Source organism: Chelonia mydas, chromosome 22 (genome assembly GCF_015237465.2).
Source record: "Chelonia mydas isolate rCheMyd1 chromosome 22, rCheMyd1.pri.v2, whole genome shotgun sequence".
Classification (NCBI taxonomy): domain Eukaryota; kingdom Metazoa; phylum Chordata; order Testudines; family Cheloniidae; genus Chelonia; species Chelonia mydas.
The window spans coordinates 18,269,184-18,290,297 of record NC_051262.2 but is presented as its reverse complement, the minus strand read 5'-3'; the positions used below and the strand labels follow the sequence as shown (position 1 = coordinate 18,290,297).

The 21,114-nt window shown below is 54.0% G+C and overlaps 1 protein-coding gene across 2 annotated transcripts; it reads left to right on the top strand.

Annotated features, from left to right (window-relative positions):
- The first annotated feature begins 1,405 nt into the window (after positions 1–1,405).
- Positions 1,406–17,634, top strand: SCN4B (sodium voltage-gated channel beta subunit 4). 2 transcript variants are annotated; one of them, XM_043534142.1, is made up of 5 exons: positions 1,406–1,937; positions 6,929–7,092; positions 8,698–8,923; positions 9,794–9,923; positions 10,826–17,634. In XM_043534142.1, exons 1-5 carry the CDS (start codon positions 1,877–1,879, stop codon positions 10,917–10,919), a joined length of 675 nt encoding a protein of 224 aa, XP_043390077.1. In that variant the 5' UTR covers positions 1,406–1,876; the 3' UTR covers positions 10,920–17,634. The 2 variants fall into 2 exon arrangements, with proteins under 2 accessions (XP_043390077.1, XP_037738409.1); XM_037882481.2 differs by lacking the exon at positions 1,406–1,937 and adding an exon at positions 5,230–5,296 and having other exon boundaries at positions 10,826–17,628.
- Positions 17,635–21,114: the final 3,480 nt, after the last annotated feature.

Sequence of the window (21,114 nt, the reverse complement as noted above, 5' to 3'; positions counted from 1 at the left end):
GGTGCCTCAGCTCCTCTAGTCTGACCCACAAACCCCAGGCTATCGAATGTCATCCAGGTACCAGGCCCTGCCCTGGGAACTTCTGCTTGACTAAAGCATCTCTGCCAGAAAGGCAGCACTCTCCCTTTGAGGACAGCAGGAGCCTGAGAAGCCACCACTTCCCCAGCTAGTCTGTTTCAATAGTTATGTTCTTCAAGAGGGTGATTGTAGCCAGTTAAAATCAGTTGATGCCCATCACCTCTCCAAATGAGAACTGAGGTGTCAGGCTGGGCCCTCCAAAACTGAGACACCCCAAACCACTTTTGAACATTGTGGCCTCAGTGCATATATGAGCAGGTGCCATTCTTGGTTCCAGATGTGGATTTTCTACTCAAATTAACAGCACTTCACTCCTGATGAATGATAACGTTCCTTGCAATTACACAACCCCTATACACCTCTTGCCAGGATCTCTGTGCAAACTATATGCTAGAGATCCTGTCATCCACCAAGGCTTGTGTAAGCAAAACACAAACTCATTGAGAATGCACAGTGGATTATAACAGGCTCTAGTCAATTGCAATTTGAGTCTATCTGATGATGCATTGTGACTGGAGAAAACCCAAGAATCTCTTTCATGGCAATCACAACTTTGCCAATAAAATTATGTCACTATGCCTTTAAAAACCCCCAACACTATGGTTTTAATTAACTTGACAGAGAAACAAAGCACAGTATCAGTGAAGGGGAATCTGAGGAAACCAGACTAGAAGTAAAAGCATACACAATAATTGAAAAGGCACACAAGGAACCTCACCAAAAGCCTAGAAGGGGGAGTGTAGTCTAGTGGTTACAGCAGGGCGCCTTTACCCAGCTACAGACACTTCTATTTAGCTCCTACCAGTGGTGTGAGAATGACCCCTGTTAATTGCTTTACTATTTTAAGATGAAAGAGGCTCTAGAAACACAGATTATTTCATTGCTGAGAAAAAAGAGCGGTGAGTGTCCCAGGGGGTCGCTACCCCAAAAGCCTCAAAGCTGCAGCCAAAGTAACTGTGTAACTCAGTGTCCGGTGCTTGTGTGGCTCAGCTGTGTGTCATATACTCTATGCTGCTGCTAGGTACGGGAGAGTCTCTTTGAGCTGAAGGGGCAGGATTTTGAAGCCAGGGGAGGCGAGGCAGCAGGGAGCTGGCCCGTTTCTGGCACCCCAGGAGGGATAAACCAGGAGCAGCAGGAGAAGGGGGCTAGGTGGGCGCCCTGGCTCTGCAGGGTGGGGCCACGGACAGACGCTGGGGGGTGCGGGCCGGTGAAGCCCGCCTGGCTCCCGAGCCCGAGCCCGCCCCTGGGAGGCCGCAGGAGGCGGGAGCGGGTCAGGGGCTCCTGCCTGCAGCCGGGGAGCCACGTGTCCCCTTGGCCCAGCGCGCACCGCAGAGCTGCAGCGCGGCCCGGCTGCAGGGGGCTGCAGCGCCGCAAACCCAGCCCCGCCTCGCAGCAGCGCGGTCCCTGCCCCGCCCCGCCCGCAGCCGGGCCGGTTTGTGCTGCGGGATGCCCGGCAGGCGGCTCCCCGGCTAGTCTGGCGGAGCCCCCCGGCCCTGGCCGACGCCCCTCCGGCTGCAGCGCCCCCCCGCTCCCCGCAGCATCCTCAGCTGGCCCCTGGCAGCGCGCCCTGCCTCGCCCTCCGCCTGTCCTGCCCGGCTGCGGGCGCCGCGTCCCTCCGACTTGTCTGCGCGGAGCCCCGGCTGGATGCTGCGGCTGCTGCGGGGACCAGCCGGACTTTGGCTCGAGCCTTGTCCCCCTGCCCCTTGCGCCGGGACCGGGCGCTCCGGCGGCAGCTTGCCCCGACCCTGCCCCGCCTTTGGCGGCTGCGGGGGCTCCCCGAGGTGCCCTGGCACAGAGGATGGCGGCGGACGGGAGCAGCGCCCGGCTCTGCCGGAGCTGGCTGGCGGCGGCTCTGCTGGGTAAGGGGGTGCGAGGGGAGGCAGGGCGGCCGGGGACGGGGCGCCCTGGTGCGGCGAGGGGACCCGGGCGCGGAGCCGGTGCGCTCTGCCTCGGGCCGCTGGGAGCGCATCCGCTTTGCTGCCCCGCGGACCGGCGAGACACCTCGGGCCGGAGGGCTCCGCTTTTCGGGGCTCCCCCCCACGGCACAGAGCGCGTCTTCTGCGCGGACCCGCTTCGCGCCCCAGGCTGCGGCTTGAGGACGGGGACTGGCCTGGGGAACGAGGGCTCTTCTGCGCTGCTTCAGTGCCCTGGGGCCAGGCAGGGCTTAGCTCTTGGGGCCTCTCCAAAGCGGTAACTACGGGGTGAGGGCACGTTTATTATCCGTTTATTAAGTGCCAGCCATGTCCTGTCGCCAGTCGCCGGAGTTTCTTCATTGCTCTCAGCTGGAGCCTCAGACAGCACAAGGCCAAAATCTGCTCTGCTGGGCCAAAGGAGACTGCCGGAGTCCGGTGAAGGCAGCGGGGTGACTCCGGACTTGCACCATGTCAGTGAGGGTGCCCTGGGTTGAGGGGTGGGGAAGGAACTTGCTGTCCGTAACTGCTCCAAGGGAGTTGTGTCCGGAGGCTGGAGCGCAGGCTGGCTGTCAGGGCTTGGAGCCGGGCGCCAAGCTGGAGCACTGGTTCACAGCATCGCCAATGCCAAGGGCTCAAAAATCAGGAGTCAGGCCCCCCAAATCAGGAAACGTTTACAAAATACTAAACGTTGGGCTCTTTCTTTGCTGGCTGGTTTCTCAGCCTTTAGGGAGCTCTCAGGCCATGTGTTCAGGCTTTTCTCTGCAGTCAGGAGGGCTGGAACTTACTTTTGTTCTAAAGGACACCTGAGAGTCTCATGTAATCACATGACTCCAGGAGCTGGTGCTTTAGGAAGAACATCAACTGTAATAAGGCTCCCAAATAAATAGTGAGAGTTGGCAAAACAGAGTTAATTAATTCTGGACAGTTTGCACTATCCCACCCACTGTTGTCATGACATGGTCCTGTATGACAGTGCGTATCTTTCTACACACTAGACCCCTCTGAGTCTCTGTTTGTATGTTACTGTAACTTAGGAGCTTTAACCATTTCTATAAGTCCCATAAACACTGAAGTTATTGTTTCTTCCTCCTTGAAAAATATTTACATTTTAAAAGCAAACTCTACATTTCCATGAGGAAAGATCAACCCACAGCAAACAGCTTGCTTTGATTTCCACTGCTCTGCAGCAAGTCATAGATACTTGGCACTTGCACTTTCATCCATAATCCCCAAGTGCTTCACTCAGGGCTGGGGAGGATGATCTCCATTTTGCAGATGTACAATCTGAGGCGTTGAGGATAAGTGACTTGCCAAGGTCGCTCCAGGAATAGAACCCTGGCTCCCCGGCCTTTGCCCTCCCTGCATCAATTACTAATATACACGCAGTGGTCTCTCCTTTGGTGTCTTCTCTCATAGGCTCCATCATTCTCACTTTGCAGATCTGCTAGTGGGGAGTACAGCTAGCTAACTGCTAAAATTAAATGGGGAAAATATGTTTCAGGGACCAGAGGAAACAATTGTAAGTGTTTAATGCAGCTGAGAATATTAATAGTTACGGATTTTAAAATATTTGTCATACCTTCCTTCCCAGCAGAGGAAAGAAATGCATATCCGGGGCCCTGCTTGGAGCATAACACCCAAATCTGAGCTGGCGGCAGGTTTTATAAAGTGTCCTGGCTACACCCAGGGGCTAGGAGCCGAAACATGCTGTGGTAGCTTTTTCTGGTGCTCTTTTCTCTGCCCCTGCAGGCCCCACCCATGGATGGTTGAGAGCTTCCTGTACCTGCCGAGCGTGCTGGTATCTGCTGGGCAGTTGCCCTAGTCTGTAGAGGGTTGTTCTTTGAACAGAGAATCTGAAAAACAAGAATTTAATTGAATTTTCAGGACTTAAAACCCACTGCTTGTTGGAAAACTCCAGTGAGGGGCTTCCGGTAGGGCAAGGAGCTGTTGGTTCTCAAGATAATTTTAAATGAGCTGGAGAAATTAGAGAGAGAGGGACTGGGATTTCAAAGGATCTTGGATTCCAGTGAGATTTAGATTCCCTTAGGTGTCTTTGAAACTCCCAGCCCAGATAACCCAAGGGCAGCCTCATTTTAAGAAGGAAAAACTGGCCATGTGTTGTCATAGTTAGAACAGAGGCTCAGACATTTTAAGCTGGAGTCATCTTGAGTTCTAAGACCAGGTGCTGGTTCTTCTGATCTCAGGAAGGAAATCGGACCCATTTGTACCTCAGGCAACTCAGCCAGGCTTAAACAAAAAAGGGGGGGGGGAGGAATCTCATTGCAAATTGTCTGCAGCTGAGTAATTTAATTCTGCTCTTCAGTGACTGAAGCTTTGAGGCTCATTGCACGGTCTGGTTAGCTAGAGCCACCACCAAGCAGGACTCTGGGGCAGAGAAGGAGTGGTCCCTCGATATTACAACAAGGGAAGTGCTAACAGCTCTGCCCTCCTTCAGGGACCCTCACAGACTGTCCAACTCCTATACCTCAAAGGGGTGGTTGTGGCCGTACCCCCCAGCACGCCGAGGTGCCTAGGGAAAGGGCTGAAGTGTAAAGGTTCTTTTAAGATGGCAAAGCTGGATTCCGCTCCAAGCGGACTGTGAGCTCTTCCCTCGTGGGTGCTGTGTGGGAGGGGGTGGGGAGGAGGAGCCCATCTAGCCCGGGGAAGTGGTTTTGTCCCCAGTGAGCTGTGGGACGGGGCCAGGTTGATGGTTGTTAGTGATATAAGTGCTCTTCTTCTGCAGCCCTTTTGTAAAACAGCAGAGGCCTCCAGTGGCCATTTAGGTGAATCCCAGCCGCCCATGCACTAGGCCTCCAGGTCAGGTTTCTGCCTCACAGTGGGACTCTGGCTGCTTCAGTCGATTACAGGTGCTGTCCTGACGTGCCCCATGGCTGGTGGGGTTGTTTCAGGTGCAGTGTGCTCTGGCAAGCCCAGTGCAATGAGGATGGGGTTACATGAGGGTTGTTTTCAGTGATTAGAGCGGGCCAGGGAATGAGGAGTTAGGGCTCCACCTGGGTTCCACCCCCAGTTCTACCACTGACTCTGTGGGACCCCCATGGGAACTCAGCCAAGCTGCAGGGTGCTGGGACGTTTAATGTTAGCAAAGGGCTTTGACAGTTTTGGATGATGGTGCTGTAGCTGGGCATTGTTATTCCATGGGAACATGCCAGCTCTTTCCTCCCCAGGCCAGTCCAATGGGTATTCCTCTGACCGGTGGTTCCCTGTGGAGAAGAAATGGTACAAGGCTGCTAAACCCTTGCCGCTCCTGCCTCAGTGTTTCCTGCTGCCCTGCTCAGGATGTGGGGGTTGGTCTCACTCATGCCCGGGTGGGCAGAGGATTTAAAATACTGTCAGCGGCCAGACCGAGCGGAGAATTCAGCTTTGTTAATGTTTTAAGCCTGCTCTGTGGGGGTGGGAATAAGCACTGTCCCCCCAGGGCAGAGCAGTGGGGATTGGGCCCTGCTGCACATCTGAACAACACTGCTGATGTCTCAAGCAGCCACCCTAGATCTTGGCAACATGGGGCAACTCAAATTTCTTGATCTCAGAGCAGCAAAGAGAAGTCTTCTAAAGCTGCTGCATTAGCAACGGAGGCAGGGGCGGAAAGGACACACGTCTACACAGGCCTCCTCTGTTTTGGTGCCTTTGACTGATTGCTGCCAGGGGACTTAGCAAAGAGCAGGGTGGTATCACTCAGCATGTGTCACAATGCAGGATTTTTTACCTTGGGTTTAAAACGTATTTTGTGTTTGCTTTGCTTGGAGGGCTCGGGCTCAGGGACGTTTTTGGAAGAAGCCAGTGACAGCTATAGCAAACATTCACGAATTTCTGTAGATAGCTTGCACCTGTCTGGACAGAGTTCTTACAGACCTTGCGAAGCAGCCCTGTCCTGCCCTTTTCCTCAGGAAGGGGGGGCCCAGCTGCCCTGAGTGAGAATGTGGGCTGAGGGCGGTGGCTCCTCTAGAGGGAGCGTCTCTGGTCAGGTGCCCCACCCAACCCCTGTGCCTACTTGGGGGGCACAGGCAGCACTGGACAATTCTGCACTGAGGGTGAGGAGTTGACTGATGACCCCAGGGGAGCCTGTACCTCCTGGAGCCTGATGGGCTAGCAATCCTATTCCCCAGCAGCGATGGGTGGCTGGGGGGGTTGGTGAGAAGGGGCAGATTTAACCAGACAGACCCTCTTCCACAGGGAAATCCTGTCCCGGAGAGTCGAACTCCTCGTAAATATTCTCTGGCGCTGCCACTCTCCTTAGGCTCCTCTGGGCCTGGTTGGCTCAGACCCATCCAGGGAGCGCCTAACCCCTGGGCTGCTCCCCAGTGTTAAACATGAAAACAGCTTCACCCTGGTGTCATTTATCAAAGGTGCCATAATTCCTCTGTCCGGCTAGAGGGTGGGGTTGGCCTCATGACTAATGTCGCCTTTCTCACCCTCCAGAACAGCTTCCCCTTGCTGCCCTGCCCTGCCCTGGTCTGGGCCATGGCCCAGATGCCAGGACCCATCCAGCCTGGATTATGGGGGTGGTGCTTGGCTTGTAGACACCTGAGCAGGACTGAGAGCTCCAGAGTGTGGTCGCCAGGGGCCTGGGAGTGAAAGACCAGTGCTGGGAGATGCTCCCTTCCCTGCTGAATGGTGACGCTGCTGCTGGCCAGGCTACTTGCAGTTGCCTTTTCCCAGTGCATGTTCCTGAGGCTCTGTCCTGCTCTGTGTCCTCTAGGAAGGCAGAGGGGGACTGGCTAGGTTAGTCTGAGGCATGCATGTGGTGCCTTCAGGGAGCCCAATTAATGGACCGGCAATCTCATCTTGTTACCAGGTGACTGCATGGTTGTGTAGTCTCTGGGCACGCCCCAGGAGATGCTGTCTCTGAAGGGGAATCGGATATCGGGCGCTGCCCCTGTGGAAACTGATGTGTCTTTGTTCTCTCTTTCCCCGGGCAGGTTTACATCTCTTCTCCATGGCTGTCACCTTGGAGGTCTCAGTGGGGAAAAACAACCTTGTGATGGCTCTGAACGGCTCAGAAGTGCAGCTGCCCTGCATCTTCACCACCTGCATAGGATTCAAGGACCTTGACTTCACTTGGTATTACAACAGCATTGACCTGGTGCGTGGCGCGTTCTGCTCCTCGCTGAGTTTGATTGCCAGTTCTCCTGGGTCCCCCCAGCACAGACCAGCTGCTAGTGCTTTAAACAGCGATTTGGATCCCGTTTCTCCTGATTTAGGACACCCTGCCGGCCAGGAGGGATCTGGTTTGGCAATTGCCCTCTCAGAGCCCACTGCACCCTATTGTCTGGGCACCATAACTGCCCGTTGGAGACACCGCTGGGTGGAGCAGTGTGGAACGGAGAAAATTACTTCCACTCGGTTTGGCCGCAGCAACGTCACCATTTCATTTCCTGTAGTCATGTCTGTGAGCTTCGGCAGCAGCGAGTGGCAAATCCCTGGGTTAAATACATCCCTTTTGCTCAGAAATGTCCCATTTCACTCAGGAGCAGGTCAGCACTTTGAGCAAAACACAGTGAATTTTCCAGCTAAACAGGCCCCTTCTCGTGCTCACCATGAGATGCCAAAGGGCCGTTGGTTCTGAGCAGCATCACCTTTCACCCCTCTGCTTGCTAGTGTGAGGCAATGGCTTTCTCCTGTCAGCCCAGCTGCCCTGCAGCCCTCCCAGCCTTGGCCAGCTGGGAGAGGACCTTGGAGCCTGCCTCTCTGGCCGGGTATGCACAGCACTCGCTGCTGGAATGCACAGCTCCTCTGCATTGGCCTCGACATGGCCGTGTCCACTCCTGAGACAGGCACGCTTGCCGCTGACTGCAGCTCCTGGATTCCTGGGGCAGAAGGTGAATTCCAGCCAATGCAGCCACATGGCAAGTGAGACAGGCCGGCTGCTTTCATGGTGGCCTGTTGACTGGACTGCCCCATTCTTTGCCCCAGGCATTCAGCTGCTTCTCCCTTTCATGTGGGAGGCAGGAGGTGGTGGGAATATATGTGTGCGTGTGCAGAAATGAGGGAGGGGAAGAGTTCTGGGGCCCAACAGGCACTAAACAAAGTTGTCATTTCATACGAACGTGGCTTAATAAGGAGATGAGCCCCCCAGCATTTGGCCAGATGCAGGCGAGGAGCTGGCGAGTTGGCCTCGTGCTGAAAAGTCAGGAAGTGGCAGCATGCATGGAGTATGGTTCTGCTCTGCCTCCATTAAAAGACCCCCCTCCACTCTGCTCAGCCCCTTGAGTTTCCCTGTTGATGACTGTTGCATTTCACTGGTGTATACCTAGCATGCAGGAGACATCTCGGGGGTGGGGAAGGGATGTGCTGAGAGGAATAACTGGCTTTGGGATCCCTGGGCAAAAGCCAAGCATTTAGATTCTACCCCTAGTCTGGAGGAGACAAAATCCTCAGAAAGCAAGGGAGGGATGGAAAGAGAATTTCTTGTCCACTTGTAAGCCACATCTACACTACAGCAGTCGCTGAGCCATGGCACTGTTACAGCATGCTTGTCCCTGACCTGGATGCAACATGGTTGCAAACTGTCATGTAGACGGGCCCCAACCCTCAGCCTTGGTAGGTCTGTGCCTGTACCACCCCTGGGTGGTGTCCAACTCAGCCGGAAGAGCTCTCCAGGCCTTCCCTAGTCTGGGGCTTCTTGAGTTTGCGGCCTGGCTGTGCTGTTTGCTCGCTCAGCGTCCTGCTGCATTCCCTCCCCCTGCAGATCTATCACGGGAATATAAAGAACAAAGCATCAGAGCCAACGGTGCTATTCGCAGACCCTCGGGTTCGGTTAATTGGCACAACCACTGGGAAGGAAAACAACATCTCCATCTCCATGGGGTCCGTGGACTTCGATGATGCTGGGAAGTACACCTGCCATGTCAGGAACCCAAAGGAAATGAATGCTGAACACAATGCCACCATCATCCTCAAGGTGGTCCAGGAGAGTAAGTGTCTGCCAGGAGGAGCCCTCCCCACCCCCACTCTGCTGGTGCTGATAGACAAAGGTTCCCCTGAGTGACGAGCAGGATCGGGCAAAGCTAAACCAAGATATGCTGCTAGTGGTCATAGCAGGGGACTGGACTCAGGACTGCTGGGTTCTGTTGGGCTTCCATCAGTGTAAAGGAAAGTAGAATCTGCTCCCAGGAGTTCTAGTCTGGCTCGGGTGACCAGTGTATATTCTAGGTAGTCTTCAGCGAATGGCTGTCCACCTCAGAAAAGAGCCCCAGGAGAGGCCTCTGTTTAGGAGAGGATCACAGCTGGATTGGCCGAGGGGCATTGGCAGAATTGGGGGTCTTTCACTTCACACCCCTCCTCCTGCCAAGAAGTAAGGCCGACCTCTCAGAGTGGGCTCTGGCTTTTAGTTCCCTTGATCTATTTTGGGTACCCAACTTGAGACCCCTCACGCTGAGCACCCACAACCTGAGACACCTACAGTCCCTCCAGGAGACAATGGCTAAGATAAAGATATGGGCCATCCCCTATGGGCCCTGCTATAGGCCAGTAGCCAGGGGCACAAGGAGGGCATTCATGGGGTAAACTCCCTCCGTGGCTTACGGTCAAGTTGAACCATGAGCTGTGCAGTTGTCGGAGAAGGCTTGGGGGGCAGCAGAGACTAGAGGGTGACGCCCATGGCTGTTCGACTTTAAAGAGCTGAACTGTTCTGTGGAGCAGAGGCAGCTGCGTGGCCCCTGCAGCTCCGGTGATGGCCGAGGAATGGGTGTCTGTCTCCTGCTGCTCAGGGCCAGAGGCACTGTGCTGGTGGGACTCTTCTGGCTGGCACCCGCTAACATCTCCTCTGGCGCTCTCTCCTGCAGTGGTACCGGTGGACAACACGCTGACGCGCATTATCCTGGGAGCCGTGGGCGGGCTCGTCGGCCTCCTCATCCTCATCCTCGTCATCAAGAAAATTGTCCTGCTTATCCTCAAGAAGTCTCAGGAGAAGAAGTGAGTACGGATGGGCGTCCCTTCTCCCAGCCCCCGCTGCGTCCGGCTGGGGGTTGCGGTGCATAACCCTTGGCTGGGGTTGTGCTGGGCGCAGCGTCGTGCGTACCACATGCCTGGATGTTTGTGCTCTTTCTGACCCTCCTCCGCAGCCTAGACACCGGATTGCATCACCGGAGTGTTTGCAAGGAGAGGGCAGGAGGGCAGCGTGGCCCAGTGAACTGGGCCCAGGACCGGAAACTGGGCTCTTCTGAGTTCTGTTCCCAGCTCTGCCTCTAGCTGGCTTTTCACTTCCCCATTTCCCCATCTGTAAAACTGGGACAGGGACCCTGAGCTAACAGGTCATGGGGCCGGCACGAGGATTTGTCTAACTGGTGCAGGCGTGCACGGAAGCCTGCTGCTGCCCTGTGGCAGGACAGTTCCCTGTGACCTGCCTTGCCCAGTCCTATTGTCAGTGCCTGAAGCACGGCTTCCCTTGGAGACTGTGGAACAAGCTGTTAGCTCTGTGTTGGGGTTGTAGTCCTGAGTCCTGTGCCCAGCATGGGGAAGGCCCGGCTCTTTGAAAGTGTGAGCCAGGAACTCCTAGAGTCTGCTGCCCGCTCCCTCTGTGCCCTGCAATGTGTCACTTGACCTGCCTGCCCCGTGGGAATGATTGTGCCTCTTGGGGAGCAGGAAGGATCCAGGCATTAATGCTAGTGTTTGGAGCCATGCCTGCACGTCTCTCCCTCCATGGCTGTGTGGGGAGTGAGCTTCCCCGCAGCTCGGAGTGCATACATCCCTTGGGCCTGGTCTCTGTGACAGGTGGGGAGGGGCAGTGATGCGGGCAGAAGGGGCCAGGTGCACATTCAGGCTGAGGGGGGCTGCAGGCGCCACCCACGTGCTGTAGATGCTGTTCTCTCTCCTAGGAAGGAGTGTCTCGTGAGCTCCTCGGGGATTGACAACACTGAGAACGGCCTGGCGGGCTCCAAGGCGGAACAGAAAGCTCCACCAAAGGCATGAAGCAAACTCAGTGTGACTCACCAGGCAGCAAAACGCTAATGGCCGGGGGAGGGAAAATCTATTTTATTTTGAAACTAACAATGCTTGAGACATCTCTGTATTATGCACATGCCTGCAATTTGCACCACTCTTCAGCGCAGACTTGGAACGCTGTGTGGCCTGGGAGCGACTTGTGCCCAGGCTGTGATCTCAGGAGCGGAAAGGGAGCAGGCCAGCGCCATTCTCTCTGGGAGGAGGTGGGAACTCCCTGAGCTGGAGCATGGGCAGGGGTGGGTGGGTGTTTTCATGTGGTGTGTGTGTGAGAGCGGCTGGGTCATCACACAGAGACTGGGCGTGAGGGCGCTGAGCAGAAACGGTGCCTTGCAAAGCTGAGAGCGGGGTGGGGGGGCATTGCCTGCCTGGCTCCCAGGGATGCTACACTGGGAGGAGGCCATGCACCAGGCAGAGGGCAGCTAGCTCCTGGAGCAGAGGCCTCTGGAGCGCAAGGCTGCATGGAACGCTAGCAGTAGAGAGAGATGCTCCTGTCCCTGCCTGAGCATGGGGCTGGCTCAAGGAGAAAGGGGGCTCTGCTGCCAAGCACACTTCTGAACCAAATGACTAGTGCCGCCTTTACCAAGCCCGGCTTTACTCTCTTTTCCTAACTGGTTAAGAAACGAGATTTGTCTGAACCGGTTAGGCAAAGAGATTGAGGGGCCCCTGCTGCTGCTCCTGGGACGAGCTCTCCCTCCCCTGCCATTTCCATTCCACTCCAGCAGGTGAGCTGCCCACTCTATCAGTCTGGGCTTGTGCAGCTCGGTGGTATTGTCACCAGCTGCCGTTGGTGCCAAGGAGGGAATACGCTGCGGCCAGGGGTCGCTGTAGTCACGGGGGGCTGTGTCCGTTCGTTACCTACGGCAGCCATTCACCTGCTACCCTGTGTGATTGCTATGGGCCTGGCTCTCCACTGCCCTGCTCCTGCCCTGCCCCTTGGCTCTCCACTGCCCTGCCCCTTGTGTCCTCACTTGCACTAGTGCAAGGGCAGTGCAAAGCACTGCCAGTCCGACCCCCTTTGCACATGGCAGCACAAGGTGCAGGGGTCCTGTGTCTGGCTGCCTGGCGAACCTGCCCTGTGAGCTCTGCGTAGAGAAGCTGGGTCAATAGTGAAGTGCTGGGGGGAGTCCGGGGAAGGATTCGTTCCTCTGCCTGCACTTTGTCCCTGGCACTGGCCTGGCTCCTGGTGAGGGCTCTGGTTTTGCTCTGTGGTGTTCCCTGTCCCCCTGGCAGCAGCGCTGTTTCTGCGGGAAGGGCAGCTGGGACGCTCGCGTGTAATTCTGGTTCTCTCCGTTCTGGAGGGTCTTTCTGACTCTGCCAAGGCACCGCGGCGAAGGGCGCGCACCTGGAAGGGGGCAGCTGGGGTGAAAAGCTTCAGGTTTCTGACTGTCCTCCTGGGGCAGAGGAAATATTGACAAAGTGGGTCCCAGCCCACAAGCTGAGGGCAGTGGCTGGTTACGTGTCCAGTGCTGACTGTGCTTTTACCTTCAGAAATCTCGACTCCCCTGCTCCCCAAGCAGCATTCGGGGAAGAGGAGTCCAGATCCCACGCTGGGCATTGGGTCCTAGCCGGGCTCTGGAGCATGGCACTGCAATCCCCACCAGGCTGCGTAAGCAATGTTCCCAAACAGCCAGGCCCATGTTCTGCCTTCTGTTACATGTGCCCAGACCAGTGATGCCCGGGAGCTGCCAAGGCAGAATGTGCCCCTGGAGTCCTCTTGCTGTCCCAGATTGACAGGTGGCGGTGAGGGTATTGTCACCCTTCCTGGTCTGGTACAAACCCCCTGGCACGGCCGCTCCCTCTGGAGCACTGGAGCTTTCTGTGGAACTACTGGGGAGTCCTTTCTTCTTCCCTATGCTGATTGCAGCCCCATGCCCTCACTGGCTATGCTGGCGCAGAATTGGTGCCATGCTTTGTGACATCCGCCCTGGGAGGTTTTGTCTCCCACACGTGCTAGTGAGGTACCAAACACGTCCTCTCCCCAAGCTGTCTGACATTCCATACCAAACCTGCACCCCAGTCCCAGCTGCACTGACAGGCCCTTCGGGGCTTAGCCATCTCCCGGAGCTCTGCCCTGTGATGCTGGTCACGTCTCCACCAAACACAGCCCTGTCTCATTGCAGGGGACACGGGCTTTACCAAAGAGTCGCCATGTTGCTTGGTGACACCTGCAGTGCTGGGAATGTTTTTGTTTTAGTAGCGAGCGCCTTATCGGCCTGGGAGCTGCCTGGCTGTCCCTGCAGTGCTGCATAACCAAGCAGAGCTGCAGGCTCTTTGCATTGTTCAGCCCCACAGGGGTAGGGAGCACCAGATTGTAAAGAACAGGTTTGCACACCCCTGCCATGTCAGGGTGCTTTGTGCCATAGGGAGCAGCATGAATGGAGCTGGGGATTGTACTAAGCACAGTATCTAAGTACCAGATCCAGGCAGACTGGGGAATCCTTTGGGAATTTGTTTAAGTAGCACCAGCCCTGCAGAGGATTTTCCTGCCAGCGGAAGTTGGGGGGATGTGCTGGGAAGTGCATCTCATGGAACGGAACCAAGCGGGGTCAGGGCCACCCCAAGAAAAGCCAGTGTGGCTGCTGTGTCCTTGGAGAGGAGCCGGGTGCGTTGTTTGCCTGGGGGCTTTGGTTGCGAGAGGGCTGGGTATTAACGAGGAACTCCAGCGATGGGACTGGAGAGCCCAGGAGGCCAGTGCTAGGTGAGGACGGCCCAGAGCGATGCAGGAAGCCGACCAAAGTCAGAGTCTTTCTCGTGATGTCGTTGGGCTTTGGGTCAGTGCCTCAGTGGCTATGATCATGAGAGACTTAGGCGCGGGGAGAGTGGCCAGAGGCTGGCTGGGGACGGGGACGGGGCTCCAGACTGACGTGTTGGCATGTGTAAACCCGGACTGCGAGATGATTGCTGTAGGGGACGGGGCCTGATTCTCCTGCCCTACGCCTGCTTTATGCTGGTTTGAGTGGAGTCACTCCTGATGCCCGGGAAGTGCGTGATGGGGTGTGCAAGGGCAGAGAACCGGTGCCCATGACTGCTGGTGAATGGGCCTGCCTCCTTCTCACACGTACACCTGCCTGCCCCATCAGGCGCTTCCTTCAGGGGAGATCGGGAAATGGGGGGGCGTGGTTCACACCGAACGCTACATTTCCTTCGTGTTGCAGACCTCTCAGCTGCACCGTCTCATTTATGTGGGTGTAAATCAGGAGTAATGCCACAGGAGGAAGTGGAGTAAGCCCAGTTTAAATCTGGTGTATGTGGGAGAAGAACTGGGCCCAAAGTTCTGGCCCCCTGCTCCCGTTGCCCCAGTTGCGAGGGGCTGCTCAGGCAGCAGAGACAGAGGCCGGGGAGAGGGGCTGCTGGAACGCAGCTTCAGACAGCAAAGTGAGTGGGGAAGGTGATGGCTCGGGGAGTGGAGCAGGTGATGGAGCTACCTTTCTCGGTCTCACGTTTAAACTCGGTGAGCTGTGGTGGTTGTCAGTGGTGGCTGCGAGACGTGAGTTTTAGCTCTGTCCCCAATGGACAGGGGTCCGCATCCCAGTCCGCACTAAATGCTCGAGTCTGTAGAGAGAACCAGGGGGCGAATCTCCCTGCTCCGCCTTATGGGCAGGGTGGAGGCACGTCACTGAGGCTAAGTTCACATGCAGGATTTCATAGGGCTCTCAGCAAGGAACCATCCCCCGGGCCAGGGGCGGGGCGGGGGTGGGATTGCCTGTTTTCATGCTGTGGAAGTGCTGCACGGCTCCTTCTGTTCGGCGCCGTGGACATGCCGAAGCATCTTCCTGGGCCGGGCCCCAGAGCCAGCAAAAGACGAGGTTGTCAAAGTCGCTGCGCCTGCCCAATGGCAGAAGAAACCACTGTGAAATGCTTCTGAACAAAGGTGTTGTGTAGGCCTGTGAGCAGGGCCTGCGCTCTGCACTGCCTGCCTGCGCTCACGCTAGGCGGAGCAGCCTGGAATACGTTCCTTGACTGCACTGGCTCATCCTGTCCTGTGCCCTGCTGTGGCTGATGTCCATTCAGTTGCTCTCCCCGCTGTGTGTCCTGTACCTGGCTGGTTTTCTGGGGAGAAGCTGCCGTATTTTTTACATCAGTTCCGGTTTTACTCTTTTTTTTTTTTTTTAAAGCTCGGCGCTTACAGTAACAAACACGGAAGAAGCTGACCTACCAAGGCTTTAATTAGTTACGCAAATCATTTGTATAAAGGATTTAAATGGGAAAACGGCTCATTCGGTTTCCCTTTCACTTAAGAAAGAATGTGGAGCTTCATTTGCTATGCAGGGGGGGAGTACGGTCTAGTCATAGTTAGAGGACTTGGATTCAGGACTCAGGTTCTGTTCCAGGCTCTGCTGCTGACTCGTGTGACCTCAGGCAAGTCGCTTTGCTTCTACGTGCCTCAGTTTCCCCATCTGTAAAATGGGGATAATAATACTGACCTACCTCACAGATGATGACGTGAGGTTTCATTAGTTACCATTTGTAAAGTGCTTTGAAATCCTGGAATGACCAGTACTACAGATGGGCAAAGTGTTATTAGGAGAGAGCTACTTGGAAGGTTAGAAACCGATCAGGTGAAACATACATGTTGTATTTCACTGTCAATGTGGAAATCTGATTTCTCTCTGGACACTTACACCTTCTGTTGGTACAGCTGGCCCCTCAACTGGTGAGAACTGAGAGACCTTTTCAGTTCTCTTCAGTTCTGTTCTGTTCGCTTGGTGACTTTGTCCACGCTCTGTAGAGTCAGCCTGGCTGATTCACTGCTGATAGATGGCGCGTCCTGTCTCGTGCCCCAGCCTGGTGACAGGGAGCTCCCACGCACGCTGTTCCCCAGTCCTGCAAAGAGGCTCCTCCTCAGTAACAGCAGCAGCAATATTGAACCGAAGAGAGAGCAGGCAGGTGATCAGAGAGAGATGCCGGAGACATTGTGGAGTCTGCTTGGGACACTGCTATTGGAGGGGCTTGGGTAGTGCAGCGATGGGGTGGCCATATAAACCCTGAGACAGAGACAGGAGGAGGAGAAGAGACAGGCCTGAGATAGTTGGGGTTGTTCTCTGACTTAAATCCCTTGAGTACATGGGGTGCTGGAAAATCCTTCTCCATATAACTGAAAGGGATTAAAAACAGTCCCAGACATGCTATTCCAAGGAATTTAAAATTTAAAAAGTGCTTCATTTAAAATAATTCTAGTTGACTGTGACCTTTTAAAATCATGTGATTTGTTGTTTGAATGTCACAAGCCAACTTCTTGTGTGGGCTACATCTTTGCCTTTGTTAATGAGGCTAAGAAACTAAACTCTGCTCTTCTCCCCAGCCCCTTCCCCTGTAGGAATCAGAAATCAGAGCTGGGTCTTGGTTTTTCAGGAGCGGGGTGAGGGTGGGAGCCAGAACAGCTTTCTGGCTCTGTAACGGAATGGGAGCCCGTTCTGGATGAGCTGTGTAAGAACACTGAATTGCAGGGGAGTGTTCTTGAATTAGTTTATGACCCAGCCTGACCCAGCTAACAAACAGGCTTGCCAAAGCAGTGCATGGGGATTACTGGAGAAGAAGGGGATGTGGTACCACTTCATCTATAGACAGGAGTATGATGGCCATTTGAATCTGAGCGTGATTGGCACGGAGTCCCACCTGCCGGCTGGTAACTGCGCTCCAATCTGCAAATGCAGGAGTTGTTGGAACAGAGGAAGCCCAAGAAGCACCCTGTGCTGGTGCATCTGTGGCTGTGCCTTTCAAGAGGAGCGTGTTTCGTGGCTATGCTGCACCTGGCCTAGTCGCTTACACCAGGGCATGGAGCTTCCCAAGGTGCAGGGCAAAGGTGACATGCTCTGGAAGGGTAGGCTTTGTGGTTGACAGTCTTGTCCACTGGTTAGAGTAGGCAGCTCGGACTCCTGGATTCTGTTCCCAGCTCTGCTGCGTCTCTTTGGGTAAACATGGGCAAATCATTTGAATCTCTCTGTGCTTCAGTTTCCCCATCTATAAAATGCGGCTGATAACACTGACCTGCCTCAGGGGCTCTTTGTGAAGTGCTCTAAGATCCTTGGACGAAAGGTGCTGTATAAATGCAAAGTATTATTAATATATCATCATTGCTCATGACGTTTTAGACCAAAAGACACAAAATCTTCCAGTTGCCCCATGAAATCCCCAGTCCAGCCTTTGTGAAGAACTTCCATAGACAAGTAAAGTTTGGGGAGGAAATTAATTTTTTTAAGTATTATTTTTAGGTGTCATAACCTGTTAGTCTTTTTTAGAAGTAGTATCTGGATATTGTTCCACTTACCACATGATATGCAATGCTGTTCTATGCATGGATTAGTCCTCTGGCTTGAATAGAGAAAACTTAACAATCAATTTTTGAGATACGTTTCTGTACCTGTATGGATTTAGATATGCTGTACAATGGGCATGCTTAGAGGGTTCCACTGGCTTGAAAAATTTGACCAATTCTTGAGCTATTCCCTCTCTTTAAAATGGGGTGTCCCACTAGAACCTTTCAAACAGAGGGGATGTTAAGGATGGGTGTATATTGTAGACACACACATGTATATGTGTATATAAATACATATAGTATATAGTTGTAAATAAACACAGAATGTAGAGGAACATTCTGTCTGTTGCCTTTAAAACACATTTTGCACTATAGAGTTTTATTTAGCTTTGCCTTGAATGAAATAAAAGTTTATGTTTAGTAGAGAAACTCTCCGTCGTCTGGGTTCTTTCTGATGTTGATCTGGGACCTTTGCAAAGCTCGGTGTGGATGCACGTGTGGATGCACGTGTGGGTGTGCAGAGTGCAGCAGAAGTAGCAAGCACAGGATTTATTGCACTGTTGATCTGTCAGGATTGATAGCTTCCTGCCCTGAGTGGCCAAAACCCGAGACAGCATCTCCCAATTACCCATGCAGTGCTAAACACCGTGTGTGTGTGTGTGTGTGTGTGTGTGTGTGTGTGTGTGTGTGGTGGATTTTTTGTTCCAAATGATTCAGCTGGATGAGCCGAGTACCATGTTAATCTTCATCAGGTACGTCCGTTGGGCAAATCCTGTTCTCAGCTCAGCAGTGTGTTACCCCCCATGCTCGGCTCTCCCTCTGTGCTCAGCCATACCCCTGGCATCAGTGAGAGCGGGGTGTAAGGAGAGCTGAACAGCAGAGATAACCCTGTGCTCTGTCTGCCTTCCTCGGCTGAACCCATGGGACACTCTTTGGGCATGTGCGCTGCATAGGAAAGCTGAGAATCATCCGACTTTTAAAACACCCGTGTGAAAGTGAGAAACCCCCTGTCAGCTGCCTGGGTGAACGCTCTGACTGATGCATCAAGGGGCAATGGTTCCAGAGCTGAGGGCCTGCCGTCAAGGTGTGGCAGGAAGATCTAAGGGCCTGACCCAAAGCCCACTGAAGACTGGGAGACGCTGTTGATTTTGAAGTGCTTTACGTCAGGCTCTGAGAGGGGATCCTGCCTTTAGAAACACTTCTCTCTCTCTCTCTCTCTCTCCCCTTCCGCCCTCCAGGTCAGGGTTAGCCCTGGAATAAAACTGCAGCCACTTTGGAACAATATGATACGCGAGGGAATGGGGAGGGGTGGAGTGGTCGCCTCTCCTGGGTGCCCCAAGAAACCACTGGTGCCACAAGCTGCCCTCGCAGTGGCAATGCCATGCGACACCCCGGGCCTGCTGTCCCCGGCTCTGCTGGGTCACATGCAGCCGCGGGAGGACTAGTTCACTGGAAGGCAACGCTGGCCGTTAAAGTTGGTGCAAGCTAAGCCTCTGGCTCTAGGTGCTTGAGTGAGGACAGGACATGGAGACAAGGTGCTGAGCATGTGCCACTCAGTCACTATGTGCCCAATAGCCGGGCGGGGCAAGTGTGGCAAGGGATTATCCAGCGCCTTGCACATTCAGGCTCCTGGGTTCTGTTCCTGCCACTGCCACTGGCTCGTGCTAGCAGCCTAGAGTGGCAATGTTCTCTGTGGAGTGGCTCAGTGCCGTAGGTCGCAGGATGATCCTGGCTGTGGCCCAGAGCATAGGCCCAGAACCATGCCAGAAGCAGTGTGACAGCATATTCAGAGCAGGTTAAAGGCACTTTGGATTTTACAAGACTGATATAAATGGAAAACTGCTGCTTTGCTCTTTCATTCACAAAAGAACATGGATTCCATCCAGGGTACCGAATGGTGATCATAGCAGGGGAGTTGGACTCAGGACTCCTGGGTTCTGTTCCTGGCTCTTACTTCCTCAGGGTGTAACCGTAGGTAAGTCTCTTCACCTCTCTGTAAACCGGGGAATCGGCTGCTGCCATCTTTTAAAGGTGTGTTGTAAGAATTAATGTTGTAAGGTGTGTTGAGATCCTGAGATGAAAAGTGTGTAGAAGGGCAAAGTGTTTCTAACAGAAGGTTAATTAGAATGCTGGACACCCTCATGATCAAGTTAAAGGTGAATGGGACTGATCCTTGTTAGAATAAGGATATATCAGAAAGTTGTTTTAAAAAGCCCAAACAAATTAGTCATTTAAGATAATTCAAGATGACAGTGTCCCTCTAGAATAATGCAGTTTGCTAGTGAATATCACAAGGCATTTTCTTCATTACTTCTGCACAATAAAGCTTTCTTCATGAGAGGAAGGGAATCAGCTCTATGATTGTTCTCCACCCCATCCCTTTTCCCCTGGGAATCAGGAATAATGGCAAGGTGGGAGTAATCTTGGCATCTCAGAGGAATCATCGTTATTAGCGGAGGGTTAATGAGAGCGCTGTAACCCACTAGGATTTGCCTAAAAACAAATGAACTTTTAAAGGGTATTTTTGTTTTTCCTTTCCTGGCCACATTCATAACTGGGTCTCTCTGTTCACCAAATCTCTCTTCTTCTGAAGAGCTAGTCCTTTACCCTCTCTCTGCTGCTCAGTGAAAACCTTCTCCTGTGGTTCTCATCGCGCAATGTGTCTCTGCTTGGGCAGCCAGTCCCACCAGCTACCAGCAGCAGGCTGAGTAGGAGTGTGGAGAAGGGGCAGCAGCTGCAATGGGGCCTGGAACAGAGACTCTGCCTCAGATTTTCAGAAATGGGAGATTTAAAGTAGGCTCCTAAATCGTTTTGTAGACACCTAAATTAGTGGCTTCATTTGGGGAGCTGCTGGGGGCTCAGCCCCTCTGAAATTTGGACCCTCTCTGTTTAGGTGCCTGGCTGTGGACTCAGGAGCCTGTCTGAAAGCTTTCGCTGTTGAAAATCTTGTGCTGAGCCTAGAGGAGCTGACGGGCGGGCTGGAGGCCTGCAGAAGGCACAGAGAGGGGGCTGAGGCTACTAGGGTTTGGAAGCCTGTGGTTTTTAGAGGTTGGGGAAAATGCGGCACTTAAAAGAGCTCAGATGGCTAGTACAGGCTGAGACAGGTACAAGAGGCCAGATCCCTGCCTGGGGCAACCCCTCTGACTTCACTGGAGCATGATGCCAGGACTGAACTGGGCCCACAGTGCTCCGGGGACCTGTGGTAGTGCCTAGGCGTGCCCCATGGTACTAGGCCCTGTGCTGCCACGGGGGGCACGGGCTGTGTGAAGTGCTTGAGCCTGGAAGGGCAGGGAATGAACACGAATGATTCCTTTTGAGAGAGGACTTGTCCCAACTGTGACAAGTCTAGATTGTCTAGATTGGCTAGATTGTTGGGCTCAACGGGTAGTGATCAATGGCTCCATGTCTAGTTGGCAGCCGGTGTCAAGTGGAGTGCCCCAGGGGTCGGTCCTGGGGCCGGTTTTGTTCAATATCTTCATAAATGATCTGGAGGATGGTGTGGATTGCACTCTCAGCAAATTTGCGGATGATACTAAACTGGGAGGAGTGGTAGATACGCTGGAGGGCAGGGATAGGATACAGAGGGACCTAGACAAATTGGAGGATTGGGCCAAAAGAAACCTGATGCGGTTCAATAAGGATAAGTGCAGGGTCCTGCACTTAGGACGGAAGAACCCAATGCACAGCTATAGACTAGGGACCGAATGGCTAGGCAGCAGTTCTGCGGAAAAGGACCTAGGGGTTACAGTGGACGAGAAGCTGGATATGAGTCAGCAGTGTGCCCTTGTTGCCAAGAAGGCCAATGGCATTTTGGGATGTATAAGTAGGGGCATAGCGAGCAGATCGAGGGACGTGATCGTTCCCCTCTATTCGACATTGGTGAGGCCTCATCTGGAGTACTGTGTC

Coding starts and splice junctions, on each gene's coding strand:
- SCN4B (XM_043534142.1), top strand. CDS start 1,877: ATGGCGGCGGACGGGAGCAGCGCCCGGCTCTGCCGGAGCTGGCTGGCG. Junction 1,938..6,928: donor GCTGGCGGCGGCTCTGCTGG/GTAAGGGGGTGC, acceptor TTCCCCGGGCAG/GTTTACATCTCTTCTCCATG. Junction 9,924..10,825: donor AAGAAGTCTCAGGAGAAGAA/GTGAGTACGGAT, acceptor TCTCTCTCCTAG/GAAGGAGTGTCTCGTGAGCT.